Source organism: Urocampus carinirostris, chromosome 14 (assembly GCF_059441175.1).
Source record: "Urocampus carinirostris isolate Australia breed hairy pipefish chromosome 14, RoL_Ucar_1.0, whole genome shotgun sequence".
NCBI classification, from domain to species: domain Eukaryota; kingdom Metazoa; phylum Chordata; class Actinopteri; order Syngnathiformes; family Syngnathidae; genus Urocampus; species Urocampus carinirostris.
In genome coordinates, this window is record NC_142362.1 from 28705903 (window position 1) to 28723339 (window position 17437).

Below are 17437 nucleotides of genomic sequence, written 5' to 3' on the forward strand. Positions count from 1 at the left end.
CATTGTATATGTTGCTTTATGCTTAGGGTTGTTGTTCTCTTGAAAGGTGAACATGCGCCCCAATCTCAGGTCTCTTGAAAACTCGAACAGATTCTCTGCCAGGATCGCCTTGAATTTGGTTCTAGCCATCTTCCCATCAGCTTTAACAATATTCTTGTTCCCTGCTAAAGAAAAGCAACCCATGAGCATGATGCTCCCACAACCATGTTTAACAGTGGGGCTGTAGTTTTCAGGGTGATGTGCATTGTTATTCTTATGCCAAAAGTAACGTTTTTTTGCCGAAAAAATTCAATTTTGGTCTCATCTGACCAGAGCACCTTGTTCCACCTGTTTTTTGTGTCTCCCATGTGGATTCTTGCAAACGCCAAATGGGTCACTTGGCACTTTTCCACAAAGGTTTATGCAGAGTACAGCTAATAATTGTCTCTTTATAATATTGTCTTTCATGATGAGGGTCTCTTCATGCTAGTTTTAGTAATGCACATAGCGCAAAGTTACATCAGACTTGCATATTCCTCGACACATATATCCCACCTGTTTTACTCTTACCTTTACTGGCGGGCGTTAAAAAAATGTATAATTTAGCCGCATCGTTGCGTAAACCGCAAGGTTGAATGATTGGGAACAAGTCGCGTCTTATAGTCCAAAATGTACGGTACTTTGGGTGATCATGCATGCAAATGGCATCCCACCGAAGCTGCTGAATCTGATTAAAGCCTTTTACTTCTCCACCTGCACTAATCTTAGGGCATATGGTCAGGAATCTCCTTTCTTTGACATCTGCTCTGGAGTTTGACAAGGTTGTTCATGCCATTGACTGGATAACTTCCGGGCTACTTGCAAATTTTCTTGCCGTCACTACGGGAAACAATTTAAAACTAACAGATTTTGACTATGCCGGCGACATTACCATTCTAGGGATTGATCAAATCCAACGGGCCGTTAATGTGATGCAATCAACTACCGATAAAGTTGGAATGAAGATTAATGCCCAGAAAACGAAGCCCCTGGTTGTGGGATTCCATCCAGCCGAAAAACAGCCCATAACCCTAAACGGCGACATTCTTGAAGAGGTCGACCAGTTCAAATACCTTGGCTCCATAATCGCCGCAACTGTCCAAAGCAAAGAAGATTTCCACAATTGCAATAATAACGATCTTGCCTTCAACCGCCTTGACACCCGTTTATCATCCTTGCATGAAATCACTTTGAGATTAAAGATCAGATTCCATCAAGCTCTTGTCTGAATCACTCTACTGTTTGGTTGTAAAATGTAGGCCTATGTGGGTCTCTGATCAAGGCAAGGTTTAGGTGTTTGATCATGAGTGTCTACGCTGCATCCTTTGGGTTCGCTGGCAGCATTTCATATTCTTATTATTCTGGGCCTTCACCTCTACAGTGTACAACGCTGGGATCAAGAATAGCTCTTACTCATGGCTACTGCAGCGGCTAACTCAACAGGTGGAGCTGGCTCAACCATTCATTGGCGATAGCCGAATTGGGTACAAGTAAGTGTAGAGAAAGTTAGTTTCAAATATACTTATTTGGTTCAGAATCTAATTTCATGGTTACTGATTCGGCTAGCAGGTAGTGCTCATGGCTTCCCACACAAACGAGTTCCCGAAATGGCCTTTTTTTGTCCCTAGTATCATTTATAATTAAGGAAGCAAAACATTGTATTTTTAGCTATACATTACAGATTTTTTAGTTCATTGTTAAGGCCAAAAGAAAAACAGATGTTCACACAAATAAATAATGCACATGATTTGATCCTAACAAAGTACAATTTATTTACATGGCAGGCGAAACTGAGTCAAACATAAGAATAAAAAACATTGTTGACATAGTAACTTGTGGTGTTAGCAAAGGGCAGTGGGAAGAAATTATATAGCAGGATAACAGTACTGTACAACAAACCCGGTTTTAGGACAATCAGCTTATTTAAATGATCAGGAATGATTTTATAGCATGTCAGATGCTATTTATTCTCTGCACCAAAGACAGTTTGTTGCGTTATCTTTTCTTGCGTTCCTTGGTCATGGCAACCCCCCGCAGAAAAAGCTCTTTTTCCCTTTCTTGACTCCATCGTGTCTTTTTTTTCAGTCGCTGGAGAGGTAAAAAGGGGAATATGGGCAAACCTGGCCACATGCCTGGGTTGCGCCAGGCCTTATGGCCAAAGAGACAAGGCCTTAGATCACGGCCTTCTATGTCCTCATTGTTCCAAGCGGGCAAAGTGCGGCAAGGCCTCCTCTTCGAGTGCATGTGAAGAAAAAGAGAGTTTGCGCCTCTCTTTTAAAGGCTGTTGATGTCACTCCCTGGAGGAATGTTGCTGTCGATGCTTTTCAAAATAAGGTCTCCAATTAAAACAAGTGATAACAGGCAAATCTTCATTCGGAAACAATCAAATGAATGGTCTGGAATGAACTTGACACATATGTCATCATAATCAATCATTAATCTTTTCATCACAAATGAACACTAAAGGGTTTGAAACATTTATCATACAGCTGGAGAGTCTGGTCACTCTCTGTAAATGAATTGTTCATATTTCGTTTTGTTGGCAGAGGTGACGGTTGAATAGGTTAGGGGAAATGCTTTGGTAGCAGGGCATTACCCTACATATTGAAGGATTTTATACATTTTACTATAAAGGATTTTATACGATTAAATACAAGTTACATTTATCGAGTGCAATGAAGATTCACTGAGTGGGCTTCAGGTCACACTGCTCCAAATTCGGCTTTTTGTTTTGGCTCGGGAATTTTGATAACAGGATGCCGACGAAGGACGTCAGGCATTGTTTTGTTAAACACTCTGTGTTGTTTTGAGTTTCTCCAGACATCGAGGGGAGGCAGTGGACCACATTTGGGGGCTTTCATTGGCACGCCCATGGGAGCAGCCGGCACACCACCTTGCAGAGGGACGTGGGTCGAGAGAAGAAAGGCGGGGGATTGGGAGAGAAGGCTTGACAGAGACTCGAGCGACACTAATTCGGCCAATTCGGCCATATATTCGATGGAGTTCACTTAGCTAAATTGTTTAAGAAATTAAATCTGCCCCGTGTGAAAATGTCGGCTATTCTTTTCCATCTTTTCCCAAGAAACGAGCGCGCATTGTCAGGAGAATGCAGGTTGTGTTTGGTTAATTGAGTCAGATAACGAATTCGAAGAATTTGGTAAACGGTACATTTTAATATTTATTTCCTAACAATATGTAAGAAGCCGGAAGTATGTGTTGTAATAGAAAAACAGTATCAATCCCAAGACAATAATATCAGTATGATCGAAATATCAGCTCAGCATCGATAATATCAATATTTGGATCAATCCTCTGAACCTTAGTTGGCACGATGTTGTGATATTTTAACTGGCGACCATCTGCTGGGCCTGTCTTTTTCTTTTTTTAATCACAGTAAAGGTAGAGGGAGGAGAGACCCATTATCTCTCGCATCTAATCATTTTTTTTTCTCTTCTGCTTAATTAGCTGTCTCAGCTGGGTCATGTGTCAAGCCACTTACCCCAGATAAACAAGTCATGGGAGGATGACATTCTGGATGAGGAGCCAGACTAGCGCTTTCCCCGTGGCGGCTGGTAATCACGAGAACACGTTGATTAGCGCTGATGAAGACGGGTCGCAGATAAATCAAGTCGGGTACGTGTGGCATTTTGCAACCGGTGCCTCTGACATTTTGTGTGTTGCAGCAGCAGGTGGATTTCAAGATGGGCCTTGATGGAGGTTGCGAGCGTCGGTGCTAGACAGAGTTCAAGAGGGTTCGGGGAGCTTTGGTGCTTACAGAAGTGTTTTTCCACTTTTCCTAGAAAAATCACTTTTTTTAATCACAAATTAATTCCCAGCACCGAATAACGCTTTTCTTAAAGCTTGAATGAACAGTGTTTATTAGCATCTCCTAGTGGCAAAGCTGGCTAGAATGATGAAGTAGCAGAATCAACAGCAGATGCTCCATTTTGTGGCCTTCACATCTGAATTTGATGCAGTGCCTAGTGAAAGTTTTCCCCCCACCCCCATGATTTTTTGTTGTAATTTCCAGATTAAATTTGAAGATTCAAAAATGGAAATATTTTTAAGAATCAACAACATACGTGAGACAATAGCAAAGAGGAACCTAATTATTTAAAATTCCATATTATATTTACAAGGAAAAAACTGAAAAGTAGGTGTTGCTAAAATATTGGCCCCTTGTTCTCTCAGCTCTGCCATGTGACACCAGAAATTCCTTGAAGACTTCTGGCTAAAAAGCGATGTTAACAGCATTTTCATGTAAGTAACTACTGTCATACCTGTTGCCCAATAGGATTTTATAGGGTTTTTTTTTTCCGTTTTTTTTGAAGAATTTTTGCTTGAATATTTCGACACGATTATATAGATAAATGAAAACAACTTAAAAAAATGTATTTCATTTAAATGTTTTTTGAGGGGATATTATTTACAAAATTACATTGGCCTGTGTCTGTGATGACTTCTGGCGCTGAATTTGAAATATTTGACCTAAGAGGACAGTAATTCAACTACTTCAACGATATATATATATATATATATATATATATCTCATCTCATCTCATCAGCCGTACCGCTTATCCTCATTAGGGTCGCGGGGGGGCTGGAGCCCATCCCAGCCATCTCCGGGCAGTGGGCAGGGGACACCCTGAACTGGTTGCCAGCCAATCGCAGGGCACACGGGGACAGACAACTCATTCGCTCATTCACACCTAGGGACAATTTGGACCGGCCAATTCACCTGAAATGCATGTTTTTGGAACGTGGGAGGAAACCGGAGTGCCTGGAGGAAACCCACGCAAGCACGGGGAGAACATACAAACTCCGCACAGGAAGTCTGGAGCTGGATTTGAACCCACGACAGGTTCCCATGACATGAACTGTGCCGCACAAGCGCTAACCACTGCGCCGCCGTGCTGCCCTATATATATATATATATATATATATATATATATATATATATATATATATATATATCTCATCTCATCTCATCTCATCTCATTAACTACACCGCTTATCCTCAGTAGGGTCGCAGGGGTGGTGGAGCCCATCCCAGCAATCATCGGGCAGTGGGCAGGGGACACCCTGAACTGGTTGCCAGCCAATCGCAGGGCACATGGGGACGGACAACTCACTCGCTCATTTACACCTAGGGACAATTTGGGCCGACCAATTCACCTGAAATGCATGTTTTTGGAATGTGGGAGGAAACCGGAAACCCACGAAACCCACGCAAGCACAGGGGAGGACATACAAACTCCGCACAGGAAGTCTGGAGCTGGATTTGAACCCACGCAGGAGGTTCCCAAGACATGAACTGTGCAGCACATGCGCTAACCACTGCGCTGCCGTGCTGCTATATATATATATATATATATATATATATATATATATATATATATATATATATATATATATATATATATATATATAAAATCACAAATAATTAAATGGACTATCATGTAAGTGTATTTTTTATAATCGTAGGTCTAGAAATTTGCATTTATTTTATATAACATGAGCTATCAAAAAAAATGTGCAAAACATTGGGGAAAACAAAAATACAGTACCTTGCATTCTTCCCTGTGCTTTTTGCTTACCTGTCAACCTGTACGTTTTTGCCATACAAAGTACATTTATTATGCATTTTAAGACGTGTACGATGTACAAGAAAATCTGTACGGAAAAACGCAAATTTGTCAATCATGGCTACCATCCGGTATACACCGACTATCAAGAAACGACAAATGAATCAAGTCAAACGAGTTTGCCGCGGTAGCCTCTATCTCGGTATCGTTTTTTTCGTTGCAAACGAACGGAGCGGTTTGATGCTACAGTGTGCATGCGTCTGCCGCCTGGGGATTTCCCATCATGCATCATTCCGTGGTAGTTGTTTAGTGAAAGGAAGTGCGTCTCTTTTTAGAGAACGGGCTTTTTCAGCTCAACTCATTAAATATTACACAGCGATCAAACGGCTCACTTGCTTTGATGCATTATATTACGAAATATTGTTGTTTAAAGAAGTTCAGAAAAAAGGAAGTATAAAAGGAGAAGTTAAAAAAGAGAGGTTTGTGATTATCCCTTTAATCAGTATATTACCAACAATAATTTAATGTAGAAAATGAATTAATAATTTGAATAAGAAAATGTATCATTCTACTTAACTATATTTGCATGTATTTTTTCCTTCTACAGCGAACGTCCAAGCTACTTCATTTTTGAACTTTTTTTATAATAAACCTGATTCATGTCGAGCAACTCAGTATCTCACAACAAAATGTTAATTAACAATATATATGATATAACGAAACACACAGGATAACATTTTAAACTACATAAATAAACACGTTTGAAAAAAAATATAGTGTAAGATTATTTTGTAATTTGTAGGGGAAAATACGACAGTTTGTAAGAGCATGGAGCCCTGGAGGTTGACATGAATGTTTTTACCACTCATTTTCGCGACATTTACAGGTCAAATATTACACACTGTCCCTTTAAATAATGGAAACAAAACAACGATCGTCAAGATTGCTATCTCCTGAATATGTATAGAGGATAGAGTAGTGCTTTATCTAAAGTACATACTGTGTACCGTTGTTTTCGTTTTAACATTCGTGTCCGGTTGAATTAAAATTGATTTGTGTGTATCGAGAATGATTACCAATTGAAAAATGTTTTATTGTAAAATCTAAAACAAATATTACACAGTGATCCTGAAAAATAAGCAAATTGGTGTCACCGGGCTTGGTTACTGAGGGTTGCGTCGGTTGACAGTTGTCATGGCAACACAACGAAACGTCCCACTTTTTTTATGATTTTAGAAAATTTGGACTGTACATGTTAAAGACTAGGCAGTGCAAGAGTGGCAGTAATTCTAATATAAAATAATAAAATAAAATAAAAAAATAAGATAAAGAAGAAAGAAAAGCAAGGACGTATGAAACTACATAGTGTAAACTTCCGGGTTTTAGGTCTGCGATGTCCACTCGCCTGAACTCCTTGACATCTCCATCGTAATTTTTTTTTTTGTCTTTTTTTACTTTTATACCAAAAATATACTTTTTTGAAAAATGTCCGACATAGACTCGGACGAGTTTGACGAGGAACGCAATAAACTCGGGGTAAGAATCGAGGAACTCTCTGTATTTTGTATGTTTTGTTGTTGTGAGGTAACCTAAGTGATAAAAATGCATTAAGCTAGCCGGCAGCGATAATTATTTTGATTTGTTCCATTTTATACTTTATTTTAATTTCCTTCTCAGGAATACGAAGGGGACCGAAATGAGGCCGGAGAACGACATGGGATGGGTAAAGCTGTTCTACCGAAAGGGGACGTTTATCAAGGGCGATACGAACGTGGTAAAAGACATGGCAAAGTAAGAACAATAATATTTGACAACAGGGGTGTCAAGCATGTAGCCCGCGGGCCGGATCAAACTGATTGAATCTGGCCAGCGAGAGAATGCTGAGAAAGGAGAAAAATGAGCTACAGTTTTAAATATGTCAACTTGATGTTTCCAAGGCCAGGCACCATTCACAAAGACACCTTAGCTGTATTTCATTCTCTTTTCTCTCTCTCTCTCTCTCTCTCTCTCTCTCTCTCTCTCTCTCTCTCTCTCTCTCTCTCTCTCTCTCTCTCTCTCTCTCTCTCTCTCTCTCTCTCTCTCTCTCTCTCTCTCTCTCTCTCTCTCTCTCTCTCTCTCTCTCTCTCTCTTACTATGTATAGTATTTTACAGTAGCGCAAATAGTGCAAGAGGAGTAGCCAACCAGATGTGCAAAATGGGCAGTCAGGTAAACAAGTCAGGTAAACAGAACAATAACACTGTAACAATAACGTTGTAAGTACAATAGTGCAGAGAAACAGATGTGCAAGGAGTGGCTAGCTATAAAGAACTACCAGTAGTGCAAAAAGTCAAACAGAACCCACAGATGTACAGATTAGCAGCAGTTTAGATTTACTATGTGTTTGAGTGACCATTTAACAGTCTAATGGCCAGGGGGACAAGACTATTGTGGAACCTGGTGGTCCTGCACCGCACACTGCAGTACCTCTTCCCAGAGGCTAGCAGAGTGAACAGTCCATGATGGGGGTGAGAGGGATCCCTGATAATGTTCTTAGCTTGGGATAGGCAGCGCTTCTGGCCAATGTCCTGAATGGAGGGAAGAGAAGTCCCGATGATTTTCTCTGCTGTCCTCGTCACCCTCCTCACACTACCCCAGTCGGTAGCGCTGCAGCCTCCACACCACACAGAGATACAGCTGGTCAGGATACTCTCTATGGTGCCCCTGTAGAATGTGATGAGGGAGGGTGGGGGCAGGCGGGCTCTCCTCATCCTCCGCAGGAAGTACAGGCGCTGCTGTGCCCTCTTAACCAGTGATGCAGTGTTCACGGACCAGGTGAGTTTGTTTGTGATGTGCACCCCTAGGAACTTGATGCTGCTGACAACCTCCACAGCCTTGTTGTTGATGAAAAGTGGGGCATGGTTGGGCTGGTTTTTTCTGAAGTCGACAATGATCATCTCTTTCTCTTTCTCTGTTTAATCCTTTCTCTCTTATCCCTTCACTTTAATTCTGTTTTCTCCCATTCTCTCACCCACTCCTATACTTCCCTTTGTCTCTCTCGCTTTCTCTCTCTTTCACTCTTTCTGGTTTTCTTACTATCTCTCTTTTTTTCTGCCTTTCTTTTTCCCTTTCTCTGCCTCTCTTTGTCTCATTCTATCTTTCCTTTTGTCCCTTTTTCTTGTCTTTGTCTACTTTTCTATCACTCTCATTATTTATCGCCCTCGCTTGCTCTCCATTTTGAATCTTTCTTTTCTTTCTCTTTGTTTATCTCTTTCCTTTTCTCTCTTTTCTTTCTTTCTTTCACAGCTTACTCTCAATTATCTCTTTTTTTCTTAATCTCTCTCTCTCTCTCTCTTTCTCTCTATTTCTCTCTCTTTCTCTCTTATGTACTAGTCTACTGGATGGCGCGATTTGTTAATACTATCACTCGTTCTATTGTTTGGTGCTGAGGTGTACACCAAATCAGAATCCTTGGTCTTACAATCACTCAATGCCCGGAATACAAGAGAATTGCCTGTTCACTCTATCTCCAAACACTCAGCTTTGTAATACATTACGTACTAATTGCAATACTAATATTCATGATATAATGTGAAAATTGAGCGATTTTGGGGAAAAAGGGCTCATATTGTCAAGTTAGGAAAAATAACATTTAACACTGAATAAATATCACCATTTAATATACCTCTAATTTATATTTCCACGATGACAGCCTCACCTGCCTTCCCTGGCTGCACATGACTGGTAACAAGTGAAAATTGCATATAATGACAACGTTTTCTTTTATGGTCTGTAATGAATGAGTGTTAATGTTAAGTGGGATAGCGATTGGCCCAATTTGTTAATGCCATCTTCTTCTTGCGTGAGACTCCATTCACAGTTGCCGTCCTTGTTCTTGTTGCTGATAGGGCACGTATCGCTTTGTGAACGGAGCAAGATATGTGGGAGACTACCATCAGAACATGAAACATGGACAAGGCATCTTCTACTACCCGGATGGATCCAAATATGAAGGTATGTCAACAGTTACGCTACAGTACCTTTGCGAAAGTATTGGCTCCCAAGAAGATAAAAAACTCAAATGGTTTCTAAGAATAAACATGTGAGAAACCATTGTGAAAAAAAATGAATTTATTCAACATTGCAAAAAAGATTTCCCCCCTTTGAGTGAATACTAGGTACAACCTCGCGATCACAGCCACAAGTCTTTTTGGGCATGTTTTGCTCGAAACGGAATTATTTGCCCATTCGTCCTTGCAAAACGGCTCAAGTGCCTTAAGGGTTGATGGTGATTGTTTGTGCAGAGCATTTTTCAGATCTTTTCAAAAGTGCTCTATGCCAGGGGTCGGGAAACATTTTGACCTTAAGAGCCTTACAGACGCGGTTTATACTGTTTATACTGTATACAGACGCTCCCCTACTTATGACAATTTGACTTACGCAAAACGGTGGATACGATCATTTTTTTCAGGACGTCGAAAAATATCAGGACAATGCTGTAAGTTAGATTTTGTATTGCGTGCACTTTTTTCCAGAGAACAGAACATTACTGTAGTGCTTCTTTTTGCCGCTACCGGCGTGTGGGGCTGTGAGAAGAAGAAATCTGTCTTTTACTTCCTGGTTTGTGTGTATACACACTGCACTGTATCTCTAGCACTCTAAGAACTTAGACATTTTTATTGTTCAATATCTCGTGCCTTTATTCAATATGGTTGGTGTAAAGCATAAAGAAGAGAAGAGTCGTTTCTTTTGAAATAAAAGTGGAATAAGAAAGCTTGATGCGGTTGAAAAAATGGTTGATCGTTTTTTTTTTTGGTCCACTTTTCACTAAAGAGGAGGAAGTAGCCTAACTATTCCAAAAGTGAGTTAAACCTAACTATTTATCTTTATAGTCAAGTCATGTTTATTTGTCTAGCCCTTACTCACACGCCTAATGTGTGGCTTTGTTTTTCAGTACTATGCTTTATTATTTTGCCTGATTTGTAACATTATAGAGCATATTATTCTATTAAACATTTATTTTTCAGTTTCAGAAAAATACAAGTTACTTATACAAGCCTTAAACACACTTATATAAACCTTAAACATACAAAATATAGCACTGAAGCAACTTACGAACAAATTCAACGATCATCCGGAACCCATCTCGTTCGTAAGTAGGGGAGCGTCTGTAATGGCAAAATATTTTGATTTATTTTTTTTGAGAGAGAGAGAGAGAGAGAGAGAGAAAGAGAAAGAGAGAAAGAGAAAGAGAGAGAGAGAGATAGACAATTTATTTGAAGACACAATTGAAAAAAGCAGCCAAAACCACTTTCCAGACAAAAGCTAGTTTTACTGCACATTTTATTTCACTGTGTGTCAATTGTTAAGTCAAGTCATGTTTTTTTGTATACCCTTAAATCACAGGAAGTCTCAAAGACCTGTACATACGACTATTACACCATCCCCTGATCCAAAACTCAAAAACCTCAGCGTGAGGAAGTTAAAAAACCTTGATGCTGCGAGGATTTGATACATTTATGAAACATTGATAATACCAGACCCTGTGTCCCATATCAACAAACATACCCTTTAAACTTGTCTCCCCCTGCAGTTACTTGAGATCATTGAGGCCCATTTTGATCTTCATTTTATCCGTAAATAACGGTTTCGGAACAAGGTGCAAGCAGTTTTTTTGTAAAAATGTCTCAAATACTGCAAACGAAAAGTTTCCGCGCATACAATATTTCCCATTGGGTAGTGGGCGCGTATGAGAATAAGAAGTGTGCTGTGTACGCAAAGATCCGCCCACCCCTACTGCTCACCCAATCGAATTGCTCTGTGTACTTGGCTGGCGTTTTTGGGGTTTTTGGGTTTTGATCATAGAGGGTCTCAACAGGATTCCATCGTGACATGAAGCCAAAACTGGGTCTGTTGGTGTGACACCTGGTTAACTGGAGTGGAAAATGTGCCCTCTATTTACTGGACCGAACAATACGTTCCCCAGCGTAACACTGGCTTTCACATGCCTAACCACTTTTAGCGCTTTCTGTATTTGGGACAACTTTATAGCAATTAGCATGTACAGAGTTTTATCTCCTAGCCATATGTACTCATGAAAAGAACCATATATGCCTCGCAAGCCATGAGTTTCCGAACCCTGATCTGTAGGATTGAGGTCTGGACTTTGGCTTGGCCATTCTAACACCTTATTACTGTTTACAACCTTTCCATTGTAGATGTTGCTTTACTTTTAAGGTCATTTTACTGTCGATTGAAAGGTGAACCTAGTGAACTTTTCTCAGGTCTCTTACAGATTTTATGTCAGAATTTTCCTAACGATCTTTCCCGTCTTTGCTGAAGAAAAGCATCCCCCAGAGCATGATGCTGCCACAACCATGTTTAACAGTGAGGGCGATGTTTTCACTGTGATGTGCAGTGTTACTGTTACGCCAAATGTAACTTTGCATTCAGCCCAAAAAGTTCCATTTTGGTCTCATCTGACCAGAGCACCTTGTTGAGCATGTTTTTTGTGGCTTATTCTAAACGCCAGACGGGACTTTGTATGGCATTCTTTTGGAAAATGCTTTCTTTTGGCCACTCTTCTAGAAGAGCAGGTTTATACAGAATACGACTAATAGTTATCTTATGCACAGTTGTTTAGGACGAAAGTTTAGAGGGACAGCTAGGTCTTGGCAGGTTTGCAATGGTTATATGTTCTCCCGATTTTCATATTATTGCTAGCAAGGTGCTCAGAGATGTGTAAATGTTGCGAAACCTTTTTGTATCCCATTCCTGCTTTGAAGTTTTCCACAACTTTATCCCGGACCCGCGTGGTATGCTCTTTTGTCTCCTTAATGCTAGCATCTCCTTTCAAGGGCCTCTCAGCCCATCACTGAGTAGGTGCATTTAAACTGAGACTCAATGACACTCAGGTGCACTCTGTTTGTCATTGTTATTCATTTAGGTTGACATTGGATCACCTAGAAGGGAATTTCTGTATTGCTATTCTAACGATCAACCAACAAACCATTTCCATTGTCTCACAGGCTCATGGGCCGAAGACTTAAGACAAGGTCACGGTGTTTACACGTATTCCAACGGGGACACGTATGTTGGGGAGTGGCTCAATCACATGAGGTAATCCACGTAGACTCTCACTGCGCATGTGAAACCTTTGCTGACGTGTTTTATATAAAGGCACGGCGAGGGGACGTATCGTTACCATGACACCGGCTCAGTTTACACCGGGATGTGGGCAAATGGCAAGATTGAGTCTGTTGGAGAGTTCATCCACGCCAACCACAGATACAGCAGTAACTTTGTCAACAACACTGTGAGTTTTCGTTTCATTATGATATAACTAAATCACTTTAACATTTATCCATGTCAGTAGGTGGCAGCAGATTACTTTCTTTTTTTTTTTTACTTTTTATACATGATTTATCTGCTCATAAGTGGTACAGGGAGATATATTGAAAAACTGATTTTGTTTTATGAAGCTGTTGAAGGTTTCATTGCAAAAGATAATTTAGAATAATCAGATACAAAAAACATGTTGCTCATAATAAATAATCATTTCTAATTTTACGAAAAAAGAAAAACAAAAGAAAGTAAAATGCTGCAAAACTAAATTTTGTTCCACTGGTAGAAATTTTTTCCTCAGTTTAAGTACCATTTTGTTTTTGTTTTTTTCAAAACAACAAAACGTTGACCAGAACTAGGTTGAAAGTATCGTAATAATTACAAATTCAGGTGCTGCCCGACTAAGTTGAATTTGTTCATAAGTTGCTTCAGTGCTATATTGTGTATGTTTAAGGTTTATATACGTATGTTTAAGGTTTGTATAAGTAACCTATATTGTTTGGTATTAAAACAATAAACATTTCATAAAATAGTATAAAGAAAAATAAAGTTACTTTTAACTTACTCTTGGAAGATGGGCTTCAAGAGTTAGGCTACTTTCTTCCTCCGTGGTAAAAAGTGGCCGAAAAAAAGCGTTCCGACCCTTTTCTCAACCGTATCAAGCTTTCTTATTCCTCTTTCGTGTCAAAAGAAACGGCTCACCTCTTCTTTACACTTTACTCTCAACATATTGAATGGATGTACGAAATATTAAACAATAAAAACGTCAAAGTTCTTAGCACGCTGGAGATACAGTATACAATATTGTGTTTACTCACGAACTAGAAAGAGGAAGCCGGATTTCTTCTTCCCAAGTGAATGCAAACTTTTGTCCACAACTGTACATTTTAAGAGCAGTGGTTCTCAACTGGTGTAACTTAAGGACCCACCATTCCACCCTAACGACAATCCATGACCAAAAATCAAGAAAAGGAATTTAGCTTCTCGAATTTAATAAATGAAAGAAATGTGCAGTTTAAGACAGAGATAATAGAATATATTTCCTTATTTTTCTTTTTCACAAAACAAAATGACCAGCAAATCCAAAATTACTTTGGGCGGTCAAAACAGAGACACGCTAAATTGCGGAGGGGGAGTCTATTAAATAAATTAAAATGGTTATTTTTGTTTCCTTGTTGTAATTTGAGGAAGATTTTCTTTCAAGGTTGCCCGTTGCGTCATTGACCACAGCAGCAATTAGAGGTAAAATCAGGTCTAAAAAATTCAGCCCGACCCAACCCGATTTGCCGGTATATAAAGCCGAACCCGCCCAAACCCGACGGGTTAACTTCATTTAAAAAGCAAAACAGAAAAAAACCTAAAACTTTAATTTGCCAAACTAAACACGGAGCTTTACTCCAAACTGTGCATTTCGGCTGAGCAATGCAGCTTGGGGTTTACTTGGGGCCGAGTCCCTCAAATCGAGTGTGCACTGCAAGTGCGACGCCAAAATGAAATGGTCAGTGCCAAAATTCGCATTTCGGCAAAGTGCAGCAAACAAAAGCGAAAGTAAACAAAACGGCACCAAAAATAAAATTATATTCTACTGATATCAAGATGCAAAGAGGTGAAATATTTGGCCAAAAAGCGGAAAGAATGTTTGTAAAGCTTGTAAGCTATTGGGTTCGGGTTTAAGATCTTACCTCTAGGTGGTGCTGATTGATCGAGCAGGAAAAAGAGCTCGAGCTGGGCATTATCGCCATGAACTGTTAAGGACTGTAGTTGCCCCACGCTTTTTCTTCTTAGTATTTCAAAGGACCCCGATCCTATCAAAACGTTTTAAGGTGTTAGGTCCTGACCCACCCCTTGAGAAACACTGCTTTAGAGTGCTGCTGTCCCAAGAATATTGTCGCATCGCCTTCACCAAAGTCCTGAAATATGATTTGTCAGCAATAATCAATTTTTTGTTGTTTGTAGCCATCTGGTCCAGGCAAATATGTGTTTGACATCGGCTGTGAGCAGCATGGTGAATATCACCAAATAGAGCAGGTAATTGCAAACGCACCAACACATTTGTTTTACTCGGGCAATTAACCTGGCGAAGGGGTGCCGAACATGCAGCCCGTGGGCCCGATTCAATCTGTTGGCGAGCCTGAGATAATGAATGATGAGAGAAGAAAAGAGAAAAATGAGCTGCAGTTTAAAATATGTCCATTTGATGTCACCAGAGCCAGGCACCACTCAGAAAGACACTATAACTATTTCTTCCTTACTTTTTTTATCCCTCTCTTTTCTTCTTTTTTTCTGTCATTCTCTTTCTTTCTTTCTTTCTTTTTATCTATCTCTCTTTCACCCTTTTTTCTTCTCTCTGTCTCTTTTTCTCTCACTTTCTCTTTCGCTCTATATTTTTGTCTCTTTTCTCTGTGTTTTACTCCCTCTCTCCTGCTGTCTCTCTCTTTAACTAATTTTTGTATCTTTTTGCCCTCTCTCTTTATTTATATTTCTTTCTTTCTATTGATATATTTCCTTTTCTCTCTTTCTCTCTATTTCTATTTATTTATTTCTATTTCTAACTTTCCTTTACTTTTTTATTCTTTCTTTCTTTCTCTCACTCTATTTCTGTCATTCTCTTGCTCTCTTTATCTCTTATTTCTCTTTCTTTTTGGGCACTCTTATTCTCTGTCTTTGTGTCTCTTTCTTTTTCTTCTTTTTTGATCTTCTCCCTTTTTTACTCTCTATTTCACTCTATTTTTCTATTTCTGTCTCTTGCTCTTTTGCTTTTCTCTCTCTCTCTCTCTCTCTCTCTATCTATAAATTTATTGTATGCACTGTATATATATATATATATATATATATATATATATATATATATATATATATATATATATATATATATGACACACACACACTCAACGTGCATGTTTTTATTGAACTTTTGATTTACTAGTCTCTACAGATAATTCGATATCTCTGGGTGTGTTGCCATGGATCAGTTACGACAGTAAACATTGAAAATGAAATTAGCATCTAAAAATAAGACACTAACTGCACAGAAGAGAACAATGCAGAAAGTTATTTGCTGACCCAAATTCAGCATTCACAGCAAAAGCAGATTATTTACAGCTTTTCAGAAGAAAGAACATGATGGGGGGTACACTTTGGAGGGAAGTGATTCATTTCAATTTGATAAAATCTGCACTACTATACTCTCTTATACATACTACTATACCCTCTCCAACACCTGCTTTTATACTCTTATACACACACTCTACAATACTCGGTCAAACATATTACTATGATCTCAAACACACAGAATTATACTCTCACACATATTACTATACTCTCATACAGTACACACACCACGATGCCACTTCACACACTACTGTGTGATATTGTGGAATGTGTGTTAGAGCATAGTAGTGTGTGTACGAAAGTATAGTGGTATATGTGAGACAGTATTGTAGTGTGAGTGAGAGAGTATACTAGTATTTGTGAGAGACGAAAGTAGCATGTATAGTAGAGTATATTAGTGTTTGTGCATGGGTATGACTGCGTCTGTATGAGTGTGGAGTATGTGCCTGAGTATGAGAGTATAATAGTATGTGTGAGAGAGTATGGTAGAATGTATAGGAGGGTATATTAGTGTTTGTACATGAGAATGACTGTATGAGAGGGTAGTATGTGTGAGAGTATGGTATTAAATGTGAGAGCAAGAATGATTTACTTCTCAAACGGCCCCTCATAAAGTTTTGTTTCCCTATGACCTGCCGCTCTACAGGACAGGGCTGAAGGCGAATGGGGTGAGCCGGGCTCCGCTACCCTTAAGTGGTTTCCAAAGTGCATCACGGGCCTGACCTCGCAGGAGGTTGAGGGTGAAGCGGAGCCCGAGACTGATTCAGGCGGACCTCCGGCCCAGGCTACCCCGGACGCCACACCCGACGTGACACCCGCAGCCCCAGCCGAGGCTACGCCGGCTGCTGCTCCAGCAGAGCCGGCCCCCGGAACTACACCTGAAGCTGCTCCCGAAGCTCCCTCTGAAGCTGCTCCCACACCTGAAGCTACACCTGAAGCTGGGCCTGAACCTGGGTCTGAAGCCACACCCGAAGCCACACCCGAGGCCTAACCGACCTACCGTATACTTGAAAGACCACTCCTAATATGAGCTACATTACATATACATCGCATATAATAATTGTTACATACACTTCAAAAAATAAAATCCTTCACCAATGCCAAAAAAGGTTTTTTTATTTTAAAGGAAATTTCCGGAATTTGAAACTTTGTTACCCTCTGCCATCATCTCTGACCTGTTGGAAGTGTTAATCCAGCTCCTTATAATTTTCAGAGTAGGTCAAGAAAATAAACTATTGTCGAAGTCATTTGTATCAAAAGTTGTGATTTTTTTTTTAAAACAAATGCAAACCAAATTCTCTCTCCGGACTTTGGAGGGGTGGTGTTGGTATAGCATGGTGAGTTGGTTCAGGAAAACACAAAAAAAGGGATGACTTTTTGGTCTATCACAATGCACGGTAAA

At 39.8% G+C, this 17437-nt stretch overlaps 1 protein-coding gene across 1 annotated transcript; it reads left to right on the plus strand.

Annotated features, from left to right (window-relative positions):
• The first annotated feature begins 6796 nt into the window (after positions 1-6796).
• Positions 6797-17282, plus strand: rsph1 (radial spoke head component 1). Its single transcript, XM_088352613.1, has 7 exons — positions 6797-7139; positions 7281-7394; positions 9489-9594; positions 12609-12699; positions 12760-12895; positions 14881-14952; positions 16682-17282. Exons 1-7 carry the CDS (start codon positions 7089-7091, stop codon positions 17024-17026), a joined length of 915 nt encoding a protein of 304 aa, XP_088208739.1. The 5' UTR covers positions 6797-7088; the 3' UTR covers positions 17027-17282.
• The last annotated feature ends 155 nt before the right edge of the window (positions 17283-17437 follow it).

What these genes read in the sequence shown, in the direction of transcription:
- rsph1 (XM_088352613.1), top strand. Translation starts at nt 7,089, where the DNA reads ATGTCCGACATAGACTCGGACGAGTTTGACGAGGAACGCAATAAACTC. An exon ending in GGATGGATCCAAATATGAAG is followed by an intron (nt 9,595 to 12,608) that starts GTATGTCAACAG and finishes ATTGTCTCACAG; the next exon opens with GCTCATGGGCCGAAGACTTA. An exon ending in AATATCACCAAATAGAGCAG is followed by an intron (nt 14,953 to 16,681) that starts GTAATTGCAAAC and finishes GCCGCTCTACAG; the next exon opens with GACAGGGCTGAAGGCGAATG.